This window comes from Pezoporus wallicus, unplaced genomic scaffold (assembly GCF_028554395.1).
Source record: "Pezoporus wallicus isolate ANWC-B61680 ecotype Strahan unplaced genomic scaffold, APGP_CSIRO_Pwel_v1 scaffold_2584, whole genome shotgun sequence".
Taxonomy (NCBI): domain Eukaryota; kingdom Metazoa; phylum Chordata; class Aves; order Psittaciformes; family Psittacidae; genus Pezoporus; species Pezoporus wallicus.
The window spans coordinates 13,352,190-13,370,283 of record NW_026642851.1 but is presented as its reverse complement, the minus strand read 5'-3'; the positions used below and the strand labels follow the sequence as shown (position 1 = coordinate 13,370,283).

At 37.0% G+C, this 18,094-nt stretch overlaps 1 protein-coding gene across 14 annotated transcripts in view; it reads left to right on the top strand.

The window, feature by feature from the left end:
- The window catches only part of PARD3 (par-3 family cell polarity regulator), a 450,998-nt gene that overhangs the window by 189,141 nt on the left and 243,763 nt on the right, over positions 1-18,094 (top strand). For 10 of the 14 annotated variants that reach the window (XM_057432814.1, XM_057432822.1, XM_057432811.1 and 7 more), the window contains exon 5: positions 6,217-6,348. The exons of the other annotated variants lie outside the window; for them this stretch is intronic. In XM_057432814.1, the coding sequence (XP_057288797.1) occupies positions 6,217-6,348 (132 nt within the window). The remainder of the gene's footprint in view (positions 1-6,216; positions 6,349-18,094) is intronic. 14 annotated transcript variants of the gene reach the window in all.

Below are 18,094 nucleotides of genomic sequence, written 5' to 3'. Positions count from 1 at the left end.
TTTGAAATTTGGCTACAAAAGCAAACATCTGATGAAAGTGGCAGTATTGTGCATAATTATATTATTGCATTTAAACACATAGCCATATAGATCCATATATGAATCTGGATTGACACAGAAACTCTTTAGAGGCCTCTAAAGCGGTGCAGCAAAAAAAATGTATTTCAATTTAGTGAAAAGTAGTGGAAGGGGAAACTGGTGTCTAAGTGTAATGTGTAGATGAATCGGTACTGTAGCTTCATAACTTTCTAAGTGAACTGGTTGATTTATTTTTCTTTAAAATGAAACTGTGGAAAGCCTTTTTAGTTAAGCTTATGGAAATAAAATCCAGCTTCTGAATTATACATGCGGAATATCAACTGCTGTATGTTATTTGGCTTGTTTTGCATTATCTCTTGTTTCATTTTGAGATTAGTAAGAGTGAATGGAAGAAGCAGGTTCGTTCCTGTCCCTCAGTCTGAGAAATAACAATATACACTGCCTTGTAATTTCTGGCTTTGCATGTATACATGCAAAGATCGTGACATTTTTGATTTTTCCTTTATAAACAAGAGAGGTCAACAGAATGTTTTGGGTAGGCAGTCTCATGCTTTTTATTTACTCTTAATTTAGCCCATATTCTTTGACACTAAATATTTATACATAACACAGCATGCACTGAAAGCTGTCCCCTAGTTATTGCTTTTTTAAGGTCAGGCCTTGCTTGTCAATCAAAAGAGAACATAGTGTATTTGAATTGGAATTGGACAACTCTGGAAGTTTCTGAGCATAAGGTGATAGAACTTAAGCAGAACACTGGCTTTTCAGTTGCTTTTTTAATGAGCTATTGTCCATGCATAATACATTAATTCCACTTACAGAGCTATAAAGAGGGTCATTTCTAAAGACAAGTCTTTCTGAAAATGTTGGAATGACTACAGAGTGGTGATTCTTCTTATTTACTTTTGTCATAAATAGGGCACGCAAGTTCTTTGTTAGACTATTAGATTTGCATCTTCTGCATCCTAAGACAGTTTGTACAAGTTGCTGGAAACGACCCGTGTTCTGGGTCAGAGCTGAGAGGAGGCACGAAGCTGTGGTAATTCCTTAATGTGGAAGTCAGCTTTTACTTTACTCCTAGGATAATGGCTTAAGAGCAGAGAATCCAGATATTTGGGGACTGGATACTGTTCCTTCTTATATGTGTTAGATGGCTGTGCTGTATCTGGATTATTGTGGCTGTTGAGATCATGTTCTTTAGTACACCTCAGAAGAAAGCAAACTGTGACCTGAAACTGTAGAATGATAAAGTAAACTGACTCTACTGAGGGGAAAAGGAAGCTTGTCAAAGCAGTAGTGTCAGTTTCCTAAGAGAGATGGGTATTTATAAAGAGTGACCAGTACAACTGATTTCAAGGTAAACTGTTGAAATTTGGTACTCCTTCTTATTAAAAAGCTACTGTTGAATAGAGAGAACAGTTCCAAATCTGACCTCTGTTTAAGGTGTCCTTTTTTTTACCAAGGGGATTTTCCATTTATTCACACCTGTTGGGTTAATTAATTGCCCATGTGTATTTTCCCTGTAAAATAGACATTATTTGTGCATCCTTTATCCTTTTTTTTTTTAATCAGTTTTATATGAGGAATAGGCTTCCAGTTGGTCTTATCCCTAATTTATTTATCTTGTCCTGATTGAAGGCCAGCCAGTAACTCAGCAACATGCAGCCATTCACTCACGTGCGCACACACACTGCCCCCTCTCCTCTGGGCAGGACGTGGAGGAGAATAGAAAGAATATAAATCCCACAGGTTGAAATAAGAACAGTGCAGTAACTAAGATACCATAAAAAACTACGACCACTAATAATAATAACAATAAGGGAAATAACAAGGGAAGAGAATATAAAGCTAAAAGGGAAAAGGGGAAAAACCCCAATAAACACAGGTGATGCACAATATAATTGCTCACCACCTGCTGACTGATACCCAGCCTGACCCCGGCAGCAATCTGGGCCTTCCCGGTGACTCCCCTCAGTTTATATACTGGTCATGGCAAGCTGTGGTATGGAATACCCCTTTGGCTAGTTTGGGTCAGGTGTCCTGTTTCTGCTTCCTGGCAGCTTCTTATGCCCTTCCTCACTGGCAGAGCATGAGGCTGAAAAGTCCTTGATCAAGGAAAGCATTACTTAGCAAGAACTAAAAACATTGGTGTGTTATCAGCATTGTTCTCAGACTAAAATTGAAAACACAGCACTGCACCGGCTACTGACAAGGAGAAAAATGACTGATACTGCTGAACCCAGGACAGTCTAAAGTCTAATTAAAGAAACCCCACAACCAATCAACTAAAAAAAAATCCAGGAATCTGGTCACTAGACCTTCAGACACTATAGAAAATGGGTATGTGTGTGTACTTCTGCATTTATGAACAGGTGTTTGCATCAGTCAGAGAGGTATTTACATAATAAATAAAAGCCCCCCATTCATAAACTGTGTGAATGTTTTGTTGATTACAGTATTTAGCAACCTGTCTGAGAGTGATAACAAACTTTCAAAGACTGTTTAGGATCTATCATGGACATAGTGGAGCATAAAAGGAAGGAAGAGCAGACTTTATAGTGATTCAACAATAATAAATACACTTGTAGACATGCATTTGCCCGAAGTCAAATGAAATTATAACCTCCTAAAATTAAATGAAATCTCATCTCCCATCAACATGGATAAACCCTATCTCAGTCTGAGGCCATCACAAGGAATCAAACCCAAGCAAGTGAGAACCTTTTCCCAAAGTGCACAGTGAACAAGAAAAAAGAATGGACAGTAAAAGAAAGTCAGTGTAGTGTTAGTGAAAATCCTAAATGAGAGGTGGGCAATTTGCTGTGGAAATAATGAAGGTGAAAACTTTGTTTATGTGTTTGTATCTCCTTCCAGAGAATTATGTTGAAGAGGTCCTCGGTCTGTTTTACTCCTGATCTATTGCTATATAGTATTTCAAAAAGCATACCCAATTTTTCCACACTTTACAGTAGCCACAGAGGAGCTCAAAACAAACAGAAAAACCCAATTTCTTCACTATCGTAAAGTGGCCTAGTGGCAGACAGATATGAAACTGTCATTGTACTATGTGGAGGATGTTTTGCTTGGGTTAGTGATGCTGGGGGTCTGTAGGAGTACAGCTGTGGGTTAAAGTCATGAGTGAATTTATGCACTGACAGCTATTATTTCAAATACACAGATCATTCTAATCCATCATTTCATCTACAAGCTGCAATGTCTTTGATGAGGAGCTTATTATATATTGCAAATCATCTGAAATTAAAACTATAGCAAAATTGCTTCATTTCTCCTGTCCCTTTTCACCCAGCCCTCCAGCAAAACTCCACAGGAACACCATGATGAACTAAAGGTGTTAGACTATATGTCTTTGGTAAAAATACTGCAAATACTGCTAAGTGCAGTGGTGATACTGTGACTTGGCACTTTTGGTGTTATATTGATCAATTTCCATTTCAAACATGATAAAGCTGGCATAGCCCATGGTCCCCAAAGATGTTTGGGAAAGAAACTCTTTTTTTTTTTTTCTTTTTTTTTTTTTTAAATTAGAGCATTTAATTGTAACTGATGATACATGTCAGCCCTGGTAGCAGGAGAGCTTACAGCTGCAGCTCCAGAAGAAAGGAGAATTCCCTGTGTGACCCTGATGGCTTCTGTACCATGAAATCTTTTTCTTTATGGTATTGAAGTTAAAAGCAACACACACCTTTTCAGTGGGATGTTTGGAGCATGTGTTAGATCTCATACTAGATTATGCTGAGTAGAAGTAAAGATTTCTGGGTTAACACATATTAAAAAAAAAACCCAAACCTATATATATATATATATATATATATATATAAAACCCCAAACCTACATATAAATTATATATATATAATTTAAATAGTAACCAACATGATGGATGGTTCAGTAAATCCCAATGTTAAAGGCGCAGCTGTGTGTTTTTCACCTCCACCTCTCTAGTTTATCACCACTTCTACCTTTGAATTAGATCTGGCAGTAGTAGTAATGGATGCTGCATAGATGGGCTTCCAGGTCACCAGCAGCATCTTACGGTTTTGTTGTGTAGCTATCTGCAAGAAGGACCATGCGAGCGGTGTTGAAAGTGCTGGTTTCTCTGCTCCTGGTCTAGCTTAGTGTTTATGCCCATGCCATCACCCAGGGATAGCTGTTTGCCAAAAAGCAATGGCAAAGAAAGGAGGAGAGGATGTGTCTGTGGCCCGTTGTTTTTCTAATGTTTCATTGTTTGTCTAATACCAACATGACTCTGTATGTGACTGCAACACTGGTAAAGTATTTATTGTACTCAAATAGCAGCTCTATTTTGAGCCTCTGAGCAGCACTGAAAAACACAAGAAGGAACCACATCTCTCTACCATTCCACCATTTACTTCTGCTGTCAGAAAAATCGCTGAGTGTTTTGAATGATTGAAGAACAACACATTGCTTGATGAACTTTCTTCTCTCTTGTTCTTGCAAAGCACTTTTGTGCATGGGTAATGGATGCTGTGTGGAGAGAGATTTTTGTGTAGCATAGGTAAAATGTCTTTTTTAAAAGTTTATATTGAAACTTGTAAACGGGAATCAATAAAAGATTTGAATTATATACAAAGTACAGAAATACAGAAAACATTTCATTACGCAGGAAGAAATTTCATTCAGAGTAGGTGATGGTCTCTCAGTGAGTTCTTGTTAGATGACGGTAACTCCTGTACCAAGTGCATGTTTTTTTTTGTGCATAAAATGATCTTTTGTTACTTCTTTGTCAGATTTTGATTTTGTTGTTAGAACTTCCCACCACTTTGAATAGGAAAAATTGTTGTTTTGGCTCATAGAAACTGTGTCACCTCTGTCACCTGAAAAGAAGAATTAAATAAGAAAAGCAGCAGGAAAAAATCAATTTTTGCACACTGTTTCCTGACTTTTATGGGTCTGCTAAGGAACAGTTGTACAAAGCGACGACTGACTTCCACTGTCCCTTTCTAAGCAAGAGATTAAGCAAGTTTCTAGTTTGCTGTGAGGTTAAGCAAACTGGAAAACTTGATTTTTTTTCATTGTTGAAAGATGCGAAGTTCTTACTCATTTGTGGTGGGGTAAACTAATTTATGATGCTGATTTGTTGGGCTGGTTATTTTTGCAGATATATTTTTACAAGGTTATCTTGTGCTGGTTGAGTTCAAATTTTAATGTCTTGAAATGGAAGTCTTATACTACAAAGTCTCTTTCAAGAGAAGAAGTTGTCATCAGTTAAGAAAGCTTAAATTTGATATGTCTGGGAAAAGACTGCTCTCACACAGGAAGCTTTTGAAGATTGCACTACATATCACAGTTATACTGAGACCTGAATTTCCTAGCAAAGCCTGTCATACATTTACCAGAAATAAAGTTGTGAAGGACGATTGTAAGGCAATTGATGCTACAGTCCATGTTTTAGAATTTGGACTGATACTGTGCCACGCCAAAGAAATATCAATACAGCAAGTAGGGAAGGGAGAAATACTTATGCTGATGGAATGAAGTATTGATTTGAGAAAGGGTCAAATACCTGCTGTGTGCTATGAACACAAAAAAAAAAAAGAAAAAAAAAGGTTTCAGCTGTAAATGTGACTGTATTTGTATACCTTCAGGCAAACCAAGCAAAACATTATTATGTGGAATAATAAAATAAAGTTTTGAACTCTATAGCATGCTGTCCTGGCCTAAAGGACAGTACCTGGAGGAGTGAGACAGCTTTGATTGTAAAATTGATTACATACAGCAACTTGGGAAAATTATGTAGTGGCCTTAGCTGTCACTGAATGTACGTATGCTGGATGAATGTTGTATGGTGCATTTGCATTTGGTGAGAGTGAAACCAGGGAGCTCCAAAAGCCTTGCAGAGTATGTATATACTTGGGAACACTGTGCACTGGAGGTTTGAGGTTGGAAAAAGAGAGGTAGTGAAGCACAGGTGGGTGCAGGAACTACAAGTCCACCAAAGGCTTTAGCTGGGCTTCACTGGCATTAAGCAAGGGGAGCTCTTGTAATTGAGTGGCCGGGCAATCGTGTCTTTGGGTCCAGCCAGACCTGCATTCTCCTTTGTCAGTCTTCCTTTTGTATTTGTTTAATAACCAGCTGCATTGTTAATGTGCAAGGACTGGTTGTTTTTTATAAGACACTTTTTTGTTTCTTTTAAACTAGAAAGATGAAAACTACAGAAGCCTACCACGAGATACTAATAGCTGGTCTAACCAGTTTCAGAGAGACAATGCTCGTTCATCGTTAAGTGCCAGTCATCCCATGGTGGACAAGTGGCTGGAGAGGCAAGAACAGGTAATATATATGTGTATATATATATTACTTTATCAATCTAATCTTTATGCTACTCCAAGCTATTATGGAGTGTATTCCTATGTGATAGTGGCTCTCTAAGCATGATACAAGCACCAGCAGTATGCTGACTAAATTTATATGGGATTCCTTCTCCTTCCAAAACAACTACATTAAGACTGAAATGGACAGCTGAAAATTATTTAATTTTTTAGTCATAAACATTTATATAGTATATGAAGTGCTGCTGTTCTTCACAACTGATGCCAATAGGGTTATTTTAATTAAAGGGCATTATTTTAATAAACATTTTGCCATTGAATGCTAATAATATTACTATTGGATAGCCAATGTGAGTCAGTTTTCGCACTGCACTTATAAATGGTTGTTATTCTTAACATTGTAACACATATTAATTATAAATTTGAAGACAGTGGTCTTTAATATATCAGAGTTAATATATTTATTTAGTAGACTTTTATACTGCTTTTGATCTTGAGCTTTTTTGGCACAATTCAAGCTTCTTTTTATTTATTAATAAACTAGAGGTTTAGAGAGGTCTGAAATTAAAATTACCCAGCAGTCACTTTATGTATTTGTATGTATCTGAAATTTTTCAAGAAGTGTCCTCATATGTATAATGAAAATGCATCTTTACTATGGACACTGGAAATACACAGGAAGCCCATATACAGCATTGTGCATATGTAGGATTATTGCTTTATTTTTCTTCTTTGTACAGTGTGACATGTAAACACTGAGGGTTTGCATTGAAAATAAATGTGCAAATTTTGTGTTTGCATAGGGCATCAAACCAGAATTTACTTTATACAGAAGAATTTAGCGTGGATGGGTTTAGCTGCTGTCTCTGTATTTGTCTGTGTTGAAATGAAAAGTTGATGCTCAGATCTGAAGGTATCTCCTGTGACGGTTCTGCTTGTTTGATGTTTCCAAGGCATATTTCCATGCCTCATTAGATTTTCACCATGGCAGTTAATGAAACTGTTGTCTCAGCAAAAGAAGTTGGATTAGAAATCTTAACAGTGATCATCTTACGAAATGTTGGATACATGAATATTTTAATATGTGATGTTCTATAATAAGTTTTGTGCTGATTTTGGTCTCTGAACAGCTCAACTAGTTCTATTTATTCACCAATTAGGTAAATAACTGGGGACTAATGGTAGTCTGGAAGCACATTTGTGACTGACTGAAGTCTGAAGTTGCAAATATTTTTCTTTTGAGCAAATTTTCTGCTTTTGTTAGTTTGTGGTGGTGGTTTTTGAGAAACTGTTCATTCTTTAAATGTGTTAATGAATCTGCATGTACCTGGAAGACCAGGATCCTTCTGTGATTTCATGCTAGCAGGATAATTAATTAAACTGAAACCCATTTAACAGGTTATGCACCACGGGTAAGGCAGTGACAGTGCCAAGAAACCTCTAGGGCAGGACCTATTACAGATACCAGGGATAATAATAATCCTGGTCTAACCTGGCTTTATGGCTCTTTAGAGAAGATAGTCGTAAACCCTGAATTCATCTTGCAGACTGCAAAGGTTTGTTGTTTGTTCTGGCTTGGATTGAGTTACTTCTCTCAAAGCTTGCCTCATCTCTTCCTTTTGAATAGAAGATGAAAAAAAATCCAGGGTGATCTCTGTCAACATCTGACACATGTGAACATTCACTGGAATTGCACTTTGAGGAGTGAAGGTGTGATGTGCCGAAGAAGTGCAACTAGTTTTGTGTGGACAACACCTCATTTTTTTCTAAACAGAACTATGAAACAAACCATAGCAACATCACAGCCCGTTCTCCAGATGAAACTGCGAAAGACCTTGTTTCTAGAAAGTCATTATAAGCTGTTGTAATAGGCACTAATAACAGCACAGAATTATATACGTTCAAGTAGTTGTTAGAGAAATAGTTCTGTTAACTAAAAGTAGGTTTTAATGCCTAAAAACAGAGGAATGCATGAAGTCCGTTAAAATTCCTGGACGTAACTGCTTTTGCTCCTATCTATTGTACTTTCCTAGGAGTCTGCCAAATTAGAGTGATGCATCAAAGAAATGGAAAAGATTAATTCTGCTTTCTGAGTCCTTTAAGGTATTCTGGCTCTATATGCTGGTTAGCTTGCTCTTCCCACCAATTGTTCCCAGTTAGTTCCAGAGCCTTCTGGTTGTCCACAGAGCAAATGATCTGTGTATTTCTCATAAAGTTTTCGTATTTCTCTAGCCAATAAATTAAGTCAGGTGAAACTTTGTACCAGAGAATCATTTCACCACTATAAAGCCAAAAATCCAAATACAGTTTCAGAATACAGTTAGAAAGTTAAGGATTGTATTTTTTACTCCTTTGCTCAACTATTTAATTAATTCTTTCCCACAGATGATTGACAATTTTTAGGAACAAAATTTACAATATTTAATTTAATTCTGAAATATATTAAAAAAAGAAAAGAGTTGGGTTTTGTTCTTCACCTTTCCCTCCACAGTACTTTCTTTTCCCCCACAGCAACCAAATTTTGAAGAATAGTTAAAAAATCTTATTTCCTCTGAAATTTATACATATATATAAAAATGTCACTTTTATTTGAGAACTCAAGACTTGCTTAGGCCCTGATTAAATCTGGACTCATGCTGTTTCATACCAGGGAGACATGAAAGGGAGCGTGTGAATCAGTTCAAATTTTCACCAGTTCCTGAAGTTTAAGTACACAGAAACCTTCTCTTGGGCGGTCATTTTAGTTTCTTTAGTCAAATATATAACTGGCAACAATCAAAACACCTTGAACTGAAATAGTATATTCCTTGCTTTTCTGGCAAGGCCTGTTTCACAAGAGGATTAAGAGCATCCAGCTGTGCTGTGCACTGGGAAAGCATGCAAGAGCAACGAGGCAGGGAAATTCTCCAGTGGCCCTTAATAAAAAAAAAACCCTTATGAAGTGGCTGATCACATTGGCAAATACAATTAGATTGGTACCATTAAAATTAGATGTAAATCTATATACATACATTTGTATTTGGTATATATCTGTATTTGTCAGTGTATGAAAGCAAGGTAGGAAATAGAGTAAAATTTCATGGTTATAACAGAAGAACAGGTTTGATTCCTAAATTCCCAGCAGCTTTCTAGTATCTAGCAAAAGCCAGGGATTAAAGCAATTCAAATGTATTCTGAAATGGGAAGAGAAGTTGGTTACTAACGCTATCTTCTTGAGCCAAAACGTGCTGAATGGCACATTCCTGAAGTTATTCTTGTTCATGACATCTGTCCATAGTGATCTGGTACGGTTACTCTGGTTCCTTTTTTAACAAGATCAGATGTGCAAGTAGCATATGGTCTTGTATCTCCAGCTGTAGAGTACCTGCGTTCAGCTTGTATTTTCAGTAAAATAAGACCTGCTTTCAATGTGATTGAATATACTTTCTTAAAACATTGGATGCTATAAATTAGTGTGATTCAGCACTGTCAGTTGAAAAAAGAAAAAAATCAGAGCTTATAGAGGTAGCTTGGTGGTGAATTTAAAACACTGATTTCCTGTGAATTCTCATGCTCCAGCTTCCCCATGTTATAAAATTTTTCCTTATAAAACAAACCCTGCCATAACGTAGGAATAGAAGGCAGAAATGCAGCTCATTCATTTTATTTAGTTCCGGATGTTTCATAATGGTATAGGTAATGTATATAAATATGTTTGGTTTTGCTACCATACCTTTTTTTTTGCTTCTCTATGTCTGAGAGTTGTATTTTGGCTTTTGTTTCTAGGTTTTGTTATGATGGTAACTACAGTGGAAAAGTCTTCAACTTCTATGTTTCATGTTCTGGAGATGGGGATAGTAAGGGGGTAGAGGCTTTTATCTAAAATGCCTCACATGTAGAGGTTGAAACTGCAGTAAAAATTATTGTCATTAGTAAGGAGTTGTGCTTTAAGATTTAGTAAAAGGATTAGCTAGGTTTCAGTTGGAGGAATCATTTTTAACTGGTTATCCATTACTCTGTACAACTCCAAGATAGAGTGTCATTGCTCTCTTCTTTCTCTCTTGAGTACATGTGCTTATAATGTCTCTTGTGATAACAACCTTAATGAACATAGAACCATGACAGTGTATAAATTATAAAATACAGAGATGGTTTTAAAGCTTGTAATATTCCTTATAAAGAATTTCTATCACAGAGATATGCATATATTTGAAGCTCTAGGCCTAATGCAGAGGCCTGTCTCTTTTTGGGGGGTCTTCAGTGGATGTTCCCGTACAAAAGGTGGGGGGTATATGGGTGTATCCAGGAGGCTATCCAGGGTTTATGAAGCCAGGCAGGACTACTCTGAGGCTGATCATGGGAGGAAAAGGTATTACCAGCTGGTGAACAAGGCTATGGCTCATGTGGTTTGCTTGTTTCTGTAGGTAGAGCTGTATGTCACAACTGAAAAAGGCATGGTTTGGCACCTGACTTTGGATTAAATAATTGACCATAGCTATAAGTATGCACAGATACAAGTAGTGACCAGTGCACTGGTAAAGAATTCACTTAAGGTTTATGCTAGTCAAAGGGCTGATAAGACCTCAAGATACCCCTGCAAAAGTTCAGAATCTCCCATATGCACTTGCAAATTCAGCTTTTTTACTGCGTGGGGTGGTTTCTTAGCCATGTGATCTGGCTTCTACCTGATGGGGTTGTCAGTACTTCAAGAGCTCCAGCAATTGCTTCCTTTTGCTTTTGTATGATGAAGAAGGTAAAAAGCTTGATTTGGACCAAGAATATTTTCTCATAGATGTTGCTGCTATGGGTAATTAGGTATTGACTGTTCCCTTTACTTCTTTATATTGGCAAGTTGTGAAGTTCTTTAGCTCAGGAGTGAAAATACTCCGATAAAATGTAAACTATAAAGTGCTGGCTTGACGCTCCACTCAGCAGGAAGAGAGGCAGATACATCTCAACAAGGGCAATGGTTGCATCTAGCTCTGAGACAGCTGAATGCCCTGTCTGGCTGCCAGAAGAGCACCTTGAAGCCATTACTAAACACAGGTGTAATAATACTTGTTTTGCTTTGTTTTTCTTTTTCTTGGGCTAATCAAACCTGTGGAATATTTTTTGTATATGTAATATGGTCAAAATTGTTGCATAATTTCTAATAGCCTGTGAATTCCCATAGGAACATAGTAGTTTTGGGGTATCACTGATCTGTACATGACCGTATGAAAGTGATTATTCTGCAGACTTGTTTCAGTGCTCTCCCTGTGTTGCATTTATTATTATATTAGAAAAATATGCATAGTGTACTCCGGTTGTGGTTTAATCCCAGCTGGTAACTCGGAACCACGCAGCTGCTCACTCACTTACCCCCTTCTTCCTCCCCCAGCTCCAGGAGGGATGGGGAGGAGAATTGAAAGAATGTAAGTCCCACGGATTGAGATAAGAACAGTCCAGTAACTAAGGTATAGCACAAATCACTGCTGCTATCACCAATGATAATAATTATAAGGAAAATAACAAGGAAGAGAATACAACTGCTCACCACCCGCCAACTGATACCAAGCCTGACCCGAGCAGCAATCTGGGCCTTCCGGGTAACTCCCCTATTTATATGAAGGGCATGACATGCTGTGGTATGGAATACTCCTTTGGCTAGTTTGGGTCAGGTGTCCTGTCCCTGCTTCCTCCTGGCTTTCCCTCCTCCCTGGCAGACCATGAGACTGAGAAAGTCCTTGATCAGGGTAAACATTATTTAGGAACAGTTAAAAACATCGGTGTTATCAGCATTGTTCCCAGGCTGAAAGTCAAAAACACAGCACTGCACCAGCTACTAAGAAGGAGAAAAATGACTGCTACTGCTGAACCCAGGACAACTCCAAAAAAGAGAAACCTGTATCTAGGTGTTTATAATGTAACCACCTACATAAAAATATCCAGTCTCCTATTGTGTAGTACTGGAGTCTCAATCAGCATCAAGTGTGTGAGCCCAGCAGGGTCTCTCCCAGGCTGGACCCTGATGAGCTGTTTCCAGCAGCTGAGGTGCTGGTGGTAGTCAGTGCTTGGTTCCCACAAACGCATCTTAGTCTGGGAGAGCTGCTAGAAATGGTTCTGCATTTTGTGTCAGAATGCTTAAAAAGGGGCATGGGAAGGTAAAACAAGCTCTTATGATGGCATGTAAGTTCTTTATTTCTGTATTTAAGATTTATGCTTTATGGTTAAAATGTTTACTATGATTTTCTATAGTGAGAATCATAATCACAGGCCTTTTTGAGGTTTAAATTTACTTATCTTGCTTCAGATCCAGATTTCTAAATCTAAACTGAATTTACATGTTTAAAAGCCTTTTGTTTCTTAGATCCTTACTTAATCTATTTCTGATTTTATGTAGACTCTAATTCCTACCCTTTAGAAGAGTTGTCATGTCTTCTGAATTCAAAAGGATCTCTCTATTCTTCTGTATAAAATTTCGATAGGAATATACTAATACGTCTTTATTAAATATTTCTAAATGTTTGTGTATAGTCACAGAAACAGAAAAGACGCCTTAAAGACTTACCTTTGTTCAGAATGTATCAGTATGTGCAGAGACAGAATCGAATTTCAAACTACGGTATGCATTATTTTCAAGAAAATATTAACGTGGAATTTAGAAGTCTGTTCACTTTTATTTAAAATGGACATTTGTATATTTTGGAAAGACAGTTGTCTTATTTGTAATGGACTAATGAACAGATTTGAAGTAGTTTTTCGGTACCGAAGGTTTTAGTTTACATGAGGTAGGAGGTTGGAATAAACAGCTTTATTGCTTGGGGACAGCTGTAGTGGTGAAGCTTTTGTAAACAATGTTTCATGCTGGCATCTATCTTGTTCTCCTTTGAAAAATAATCTGTCATTTCATACTGTGTATTAAATAGGTGAGATGGTTTGGGGGCTACATTCTACTTTCTGTTACATGCTGCTGTGTGTATATGAATTCAGTGGCAGAATGTAGCTCTGTACGTGTCCAGAATTAAAAAAAAAAAACAAAATAAATTCAAGCCAGAGCAAACCCAGAAAAGGTGGTTTTACAAAAATACTTATGTTTTAATGATTATAGAAAAAGACATGCGTCATGTTCAGATGTATGTACACATAGGCATAAGTAGGCAGACGGACCGGGCTGAAATTCAAAGAATCATATAACAGCCCAGGCTGGAAGAGACCTGGTCATCTGGTCCAGTGATTTGTGGGGAAAGAACTTAGGTGAGACTACTTAAACACTCTCTCCAATCCCATCTTGAAAACCTCCAGAAATGGGGACTCTACCATATCCTTGGGGAGGTTGCCCCAATGACTGATGAAGCCTCTCCTGCTGAAACTTGTACCTTTAGCCCCTTGTCTTCTCCAAGTGGATCGTTTTGAAGAGAGAGCCTCCATCTTCTTTGTAGCCACCCCTTTAAGTACTGGAATACTGTGATGATGTCTCCCCTGAGCCTTCTTCAGGGAGAAAAGACTCAACTCTTCAGTCTTTCCTCCCGGGGCAGGTTCTCCAGCCCTTTAATCATCTTCATTGGTACCTCTCCCGTCTGTCCATGTCTTCCATGAATTGTGATCATCAGCACTGGATGTAGCCTCACAAGTGCTGAGCAGAGTGAGATGATCACATCTCTGTCTCTGCTACTGTCTGCTGAAAGACATACTCTGTTCTGCAAAAACTTTTGAAGAGTGGTGGCACACATGAAGGGCATTTTCAGACTTGCTAGTAACCGTACACTGCTGTTTTCCTGCACTTTTGGACCAAACTCCTTAAATAATCCTGTTGTGATGGTAGTCAATGGTAATGAATTAAGGATACCAAGGATATAAGTAATACTCCTTTAAATGACATGGAGATACTATGAGAAGCTTTAAAAAAAATATTGCTGTTGATTTTCTGACTATTTTCTAAATATTTTGCATAACAGTGCTATCTCTGGCTTTTCTGACTACTGTCAGTCTATGGTAGCAGGTCAGATAAAGACACCTGAAAAATCCCTTACTAGGCCTGGAAAAACATTTCATACAGAGGATCTTAGGTTTTCCTTTTCTTTTTTTAAGAACTTGGTTTCTTTCTTCATGCTGTGAATGAGGTTTCTCTTCCCATATGTTTACTTTTCAGTCCAGGAATATATAATGCATCCCAACTAGTTGTTTATAACAGAAAGGCTGTTGCTATTTTCATAATGTGCTTATTGTTGCTACCATGCCATATCTTCAAAAGCCCCAATGGGAACGAGGTATGACTCAGTACTGGGCAGCCCTGGTCCTGGTGCTGATGGTCAGCAGTGCCTCTGCTTCCCTACCTCGGTCCCAGGGGCTCCATGCAGCCCAGCTTGCCTGGGCAAGTGTGCGGGGCAAGGTGGCCCGTGATGGCAGAGCTACTGATACTGAGCAGGAGCTGCGATTACAGCGTGCCAAAGTAATGCAGAAGTGAAATACATTAGTAAAATTAAAATTTGTCCTCGTTCCCTCAGTGGGTAATAGAGTTAATGAAAATAGATCTAACCAAATTAAGATAATTTCTTTCATTAGTTTACAGCACTGTAAAACTTTCCAGGGCAGTGCAGCTCTTCTGTACAAACCTGAAATAGATGCAGTTCCACTATTCGCTTCAAAGACCACAAAGGTTAAGTTTTAAGTGTATTGAATCAATTCTGCTAATTGTGTCTATAGAGGGTTCTCCCTCGCCCTTGGTATTCTTAATTTAAAATTCACATTATGCTTGTTCTGCATTCTAGCCTTTTAACCAGAGTGTAAATATGTAGGTGATTACTTATATCTTAAAAAGAAATTCTGCATTTTTGTTTCAGAAGGTGGTACTGATTGTACATGGTATTGCTATTTTACATTTTTTCCTTTGTGTTTCATGTTTTTCTCAGTTGCTGTGCTCTACCTTTCTCCTCCTGCGTACCTGCTTTGTGTTTTACAATAAAGGTTTCTACAGGACAGCAACCAAATTCTTGGAAAGAAAAGAGGTGCCACCTTTACTTCCCATCTCCCCAGATCCCTTCTCTGTATTATTTTCTGGAGGCTTTTTTGTGTTCTATCAGAAAGACACCATTCAAAATCAGAAAGTTATCTCAAATACTGTTTTTTCTTGTTTCTTTCAAATTAGAAGAAACCCCAAGACTAATGATTTGCTTTTTTTTGTTGCTAAGCCAAGCTTTTATAATTATGCATTAGAAGTCAGTATGGCCTTAGCTTAAGTTTCACATTAACTTAATTTTCAGCTAACTTAATTTGCATTGTAGATTTTGCTTGACTTGAAATGGAAATAAGTGCTTTAGTTTTTTTTCGGGGGGGGGGGGGGTGTTGTTGTTTTTTTTTTTTTTGTTATTTTTGGGTTGTTTTTTTTTTTTCTTAATAGTCTGATTTTCTTCCTGGTCCAATTTTACTTCAAATGGTTTATGTTACTTATTTTTAAAAAAATTTCTATTATTAATTTGTAGTGGAAGTGGAAGAACTTATCTGGACAGGAACATGGATGTGACTGCTTTTCAGTTTTTGCTGTAGTTTTTATGTGAGGTTCAGGTAATTCACTGCTGAGTCATGCGTGCCAGTTAACACCAAATAGAACAGACCTAAAGTCAAGGTGGCTATATATTGAGCAAGGGAAAAAGATGGATTTTATCTGAAGGAGAAACGTATCTTTTTCAAATGTAGAGAATAATATCAGGATGTTTTTATACTTTTTTCTTCCTATGAATTATTTATTATGAGGAAGATGCTTTCAGAAAAGGGCCAAGTTTGTCCTTTCTGTTGTGGAAGTAATGGTTAATTTCTCTTCCATTTATGGAAATGAGGTACTTATTCTTTAAAATCCTATGTGGACAGGTAATTTTAATGACATGGTTGCACTTAGCTGTAAAGGCAAATGGTACTGTGTAACTTAGAGTTAATAATTGAGTTATGTGGAAGTAATTTGTCTAGGTTTTTGTTTTATTTTGGGTTTAAAATTTAATCTCAATTTTATTGCTTAAGTACAAGCATTTCATTATTGAATGAAGTACTCTGGCTGTATTAAGTGGTTACTGTAATTTATAGGATACTTTGAGAAATGTCATGATTCTCATGAAGTGACACAGCAAGATTTAGTGAGTGCAGCAACTGAGTGAATGGAATTACTTAATATGAACCAGTTGCTGTGATATACCATAAGATTTTAATTTATTTCATCAGTATAACTGGACAAGCAAAGAAGATAATAGACCAACCTTGCCAATTCATTCATTGACTGATATGAAAATAAGTCCATTCTAAATATATTTTGAAACTACTTGGAATTGCATTTGAAATGGTCAACCTCGAGAGTTTAAAGGACTGGAGAGGGAGCAAGCAGGGAGAATAGGAATTTGGTTGGTTAAGAAATCAGGATGTACAAAAGTTCTTTACTTCTATATATGTCACATGCAAAACAGAAGGAAAAACAATCCTCTCTCTTTTTAAAAAAGAAAAAACAGACCAAAAAACAAACCCACAAAAAACACCCAACTTTCTTTTTATTTGATCTGATTTAATAAATAATTAAAAGTGTTTTCAGAAGACCCAACAACTGCCAACTGCCTTGTGGCATAAATAAGGGTTTATGCTGAATTCCTGTAGTAAAGAAAGACAAATGATTTGTAACTGATGCAGTTACTGTGTTTGAGGGATGTTCCATACTTGGGGATACACAAGTGAAACAACTACGGCACAACTAGTATTTCCATGAAGAAGCAGTCGATTGGAAACACGTGAACCAAATGGCACTACAAATATTAATGAACTAAAGATTTTCTGTAATATACTGCTGTAAAGATCTTAATTTTGGAATAAATACCACTTTCAAGTTTTGATCTCTTTTATGTGATATTTTAAGAATAAAAATTGTTGCCCAGATTCCATATTAAGATATCACTCTTTTTTATGCCAGCTGCATGTGATTACTTAAACTTCATTTGGATTGTAATTTTTATGCTGCTTTTTCCAGCCCAGAGATAACTATTTATGAATTGAGCAAAATCAGTTGGCTATTATTTTTTTAACACATTTGCCATTTAAAATATTGTTTTCACAGTTTAAAAATTAATGTTAAGAGCAGCACACATACACAACTATTTCCAAAATATGTGTGCCTGTGTGTAAAATTATTCTTTAGGCTGTATATTGCAAACATTTTTGCAGACTGTGGAATAAACACCCAAGGAGTGAGATATCCAGTATGAGCAAAACCTCTGGTCCTCTTAGTATTACTTTGGAATACTAGGCAGGAAGACAGTGTTCAATCACTTTGTATCAAAACTTAATTTCCTTTTCCTTTTGGATACCCTCATTTGTCTTCACAAATCTTTACTTTCCTAATATGAAGGAATTAATGATTGCTTATAATTTCAATCCATTTATCCAAAGCAGAGACTAAATTGAATGCCCTAAAAGAAAGCGGTCATATCTGTGAGCATCTCTATTTAAAATTATTGAAAGTCACATTGAGTATTTCATCATACCATTTTTATTTATCTTGATGTTGTAGGCAATAATTGTTACAACAAAGCACATATTTCATAAAGCAAGCCCATCAGTATTTCTTTCTTGTAGTTACACTTTGTCACTATTAATAGCTTTCTCTTCATGACGACTCTTTTAACTCATTCTCTCATCAGAAATGATGGATTCTGGTGGAGATTTGAAGGTCAGTAAAATTGGTCTTTGTGCAGAAGCAGCATCTTACAACATTATACTTCAGTAGGATAGTGTGTATTTCAGCATTCTGGATAGGT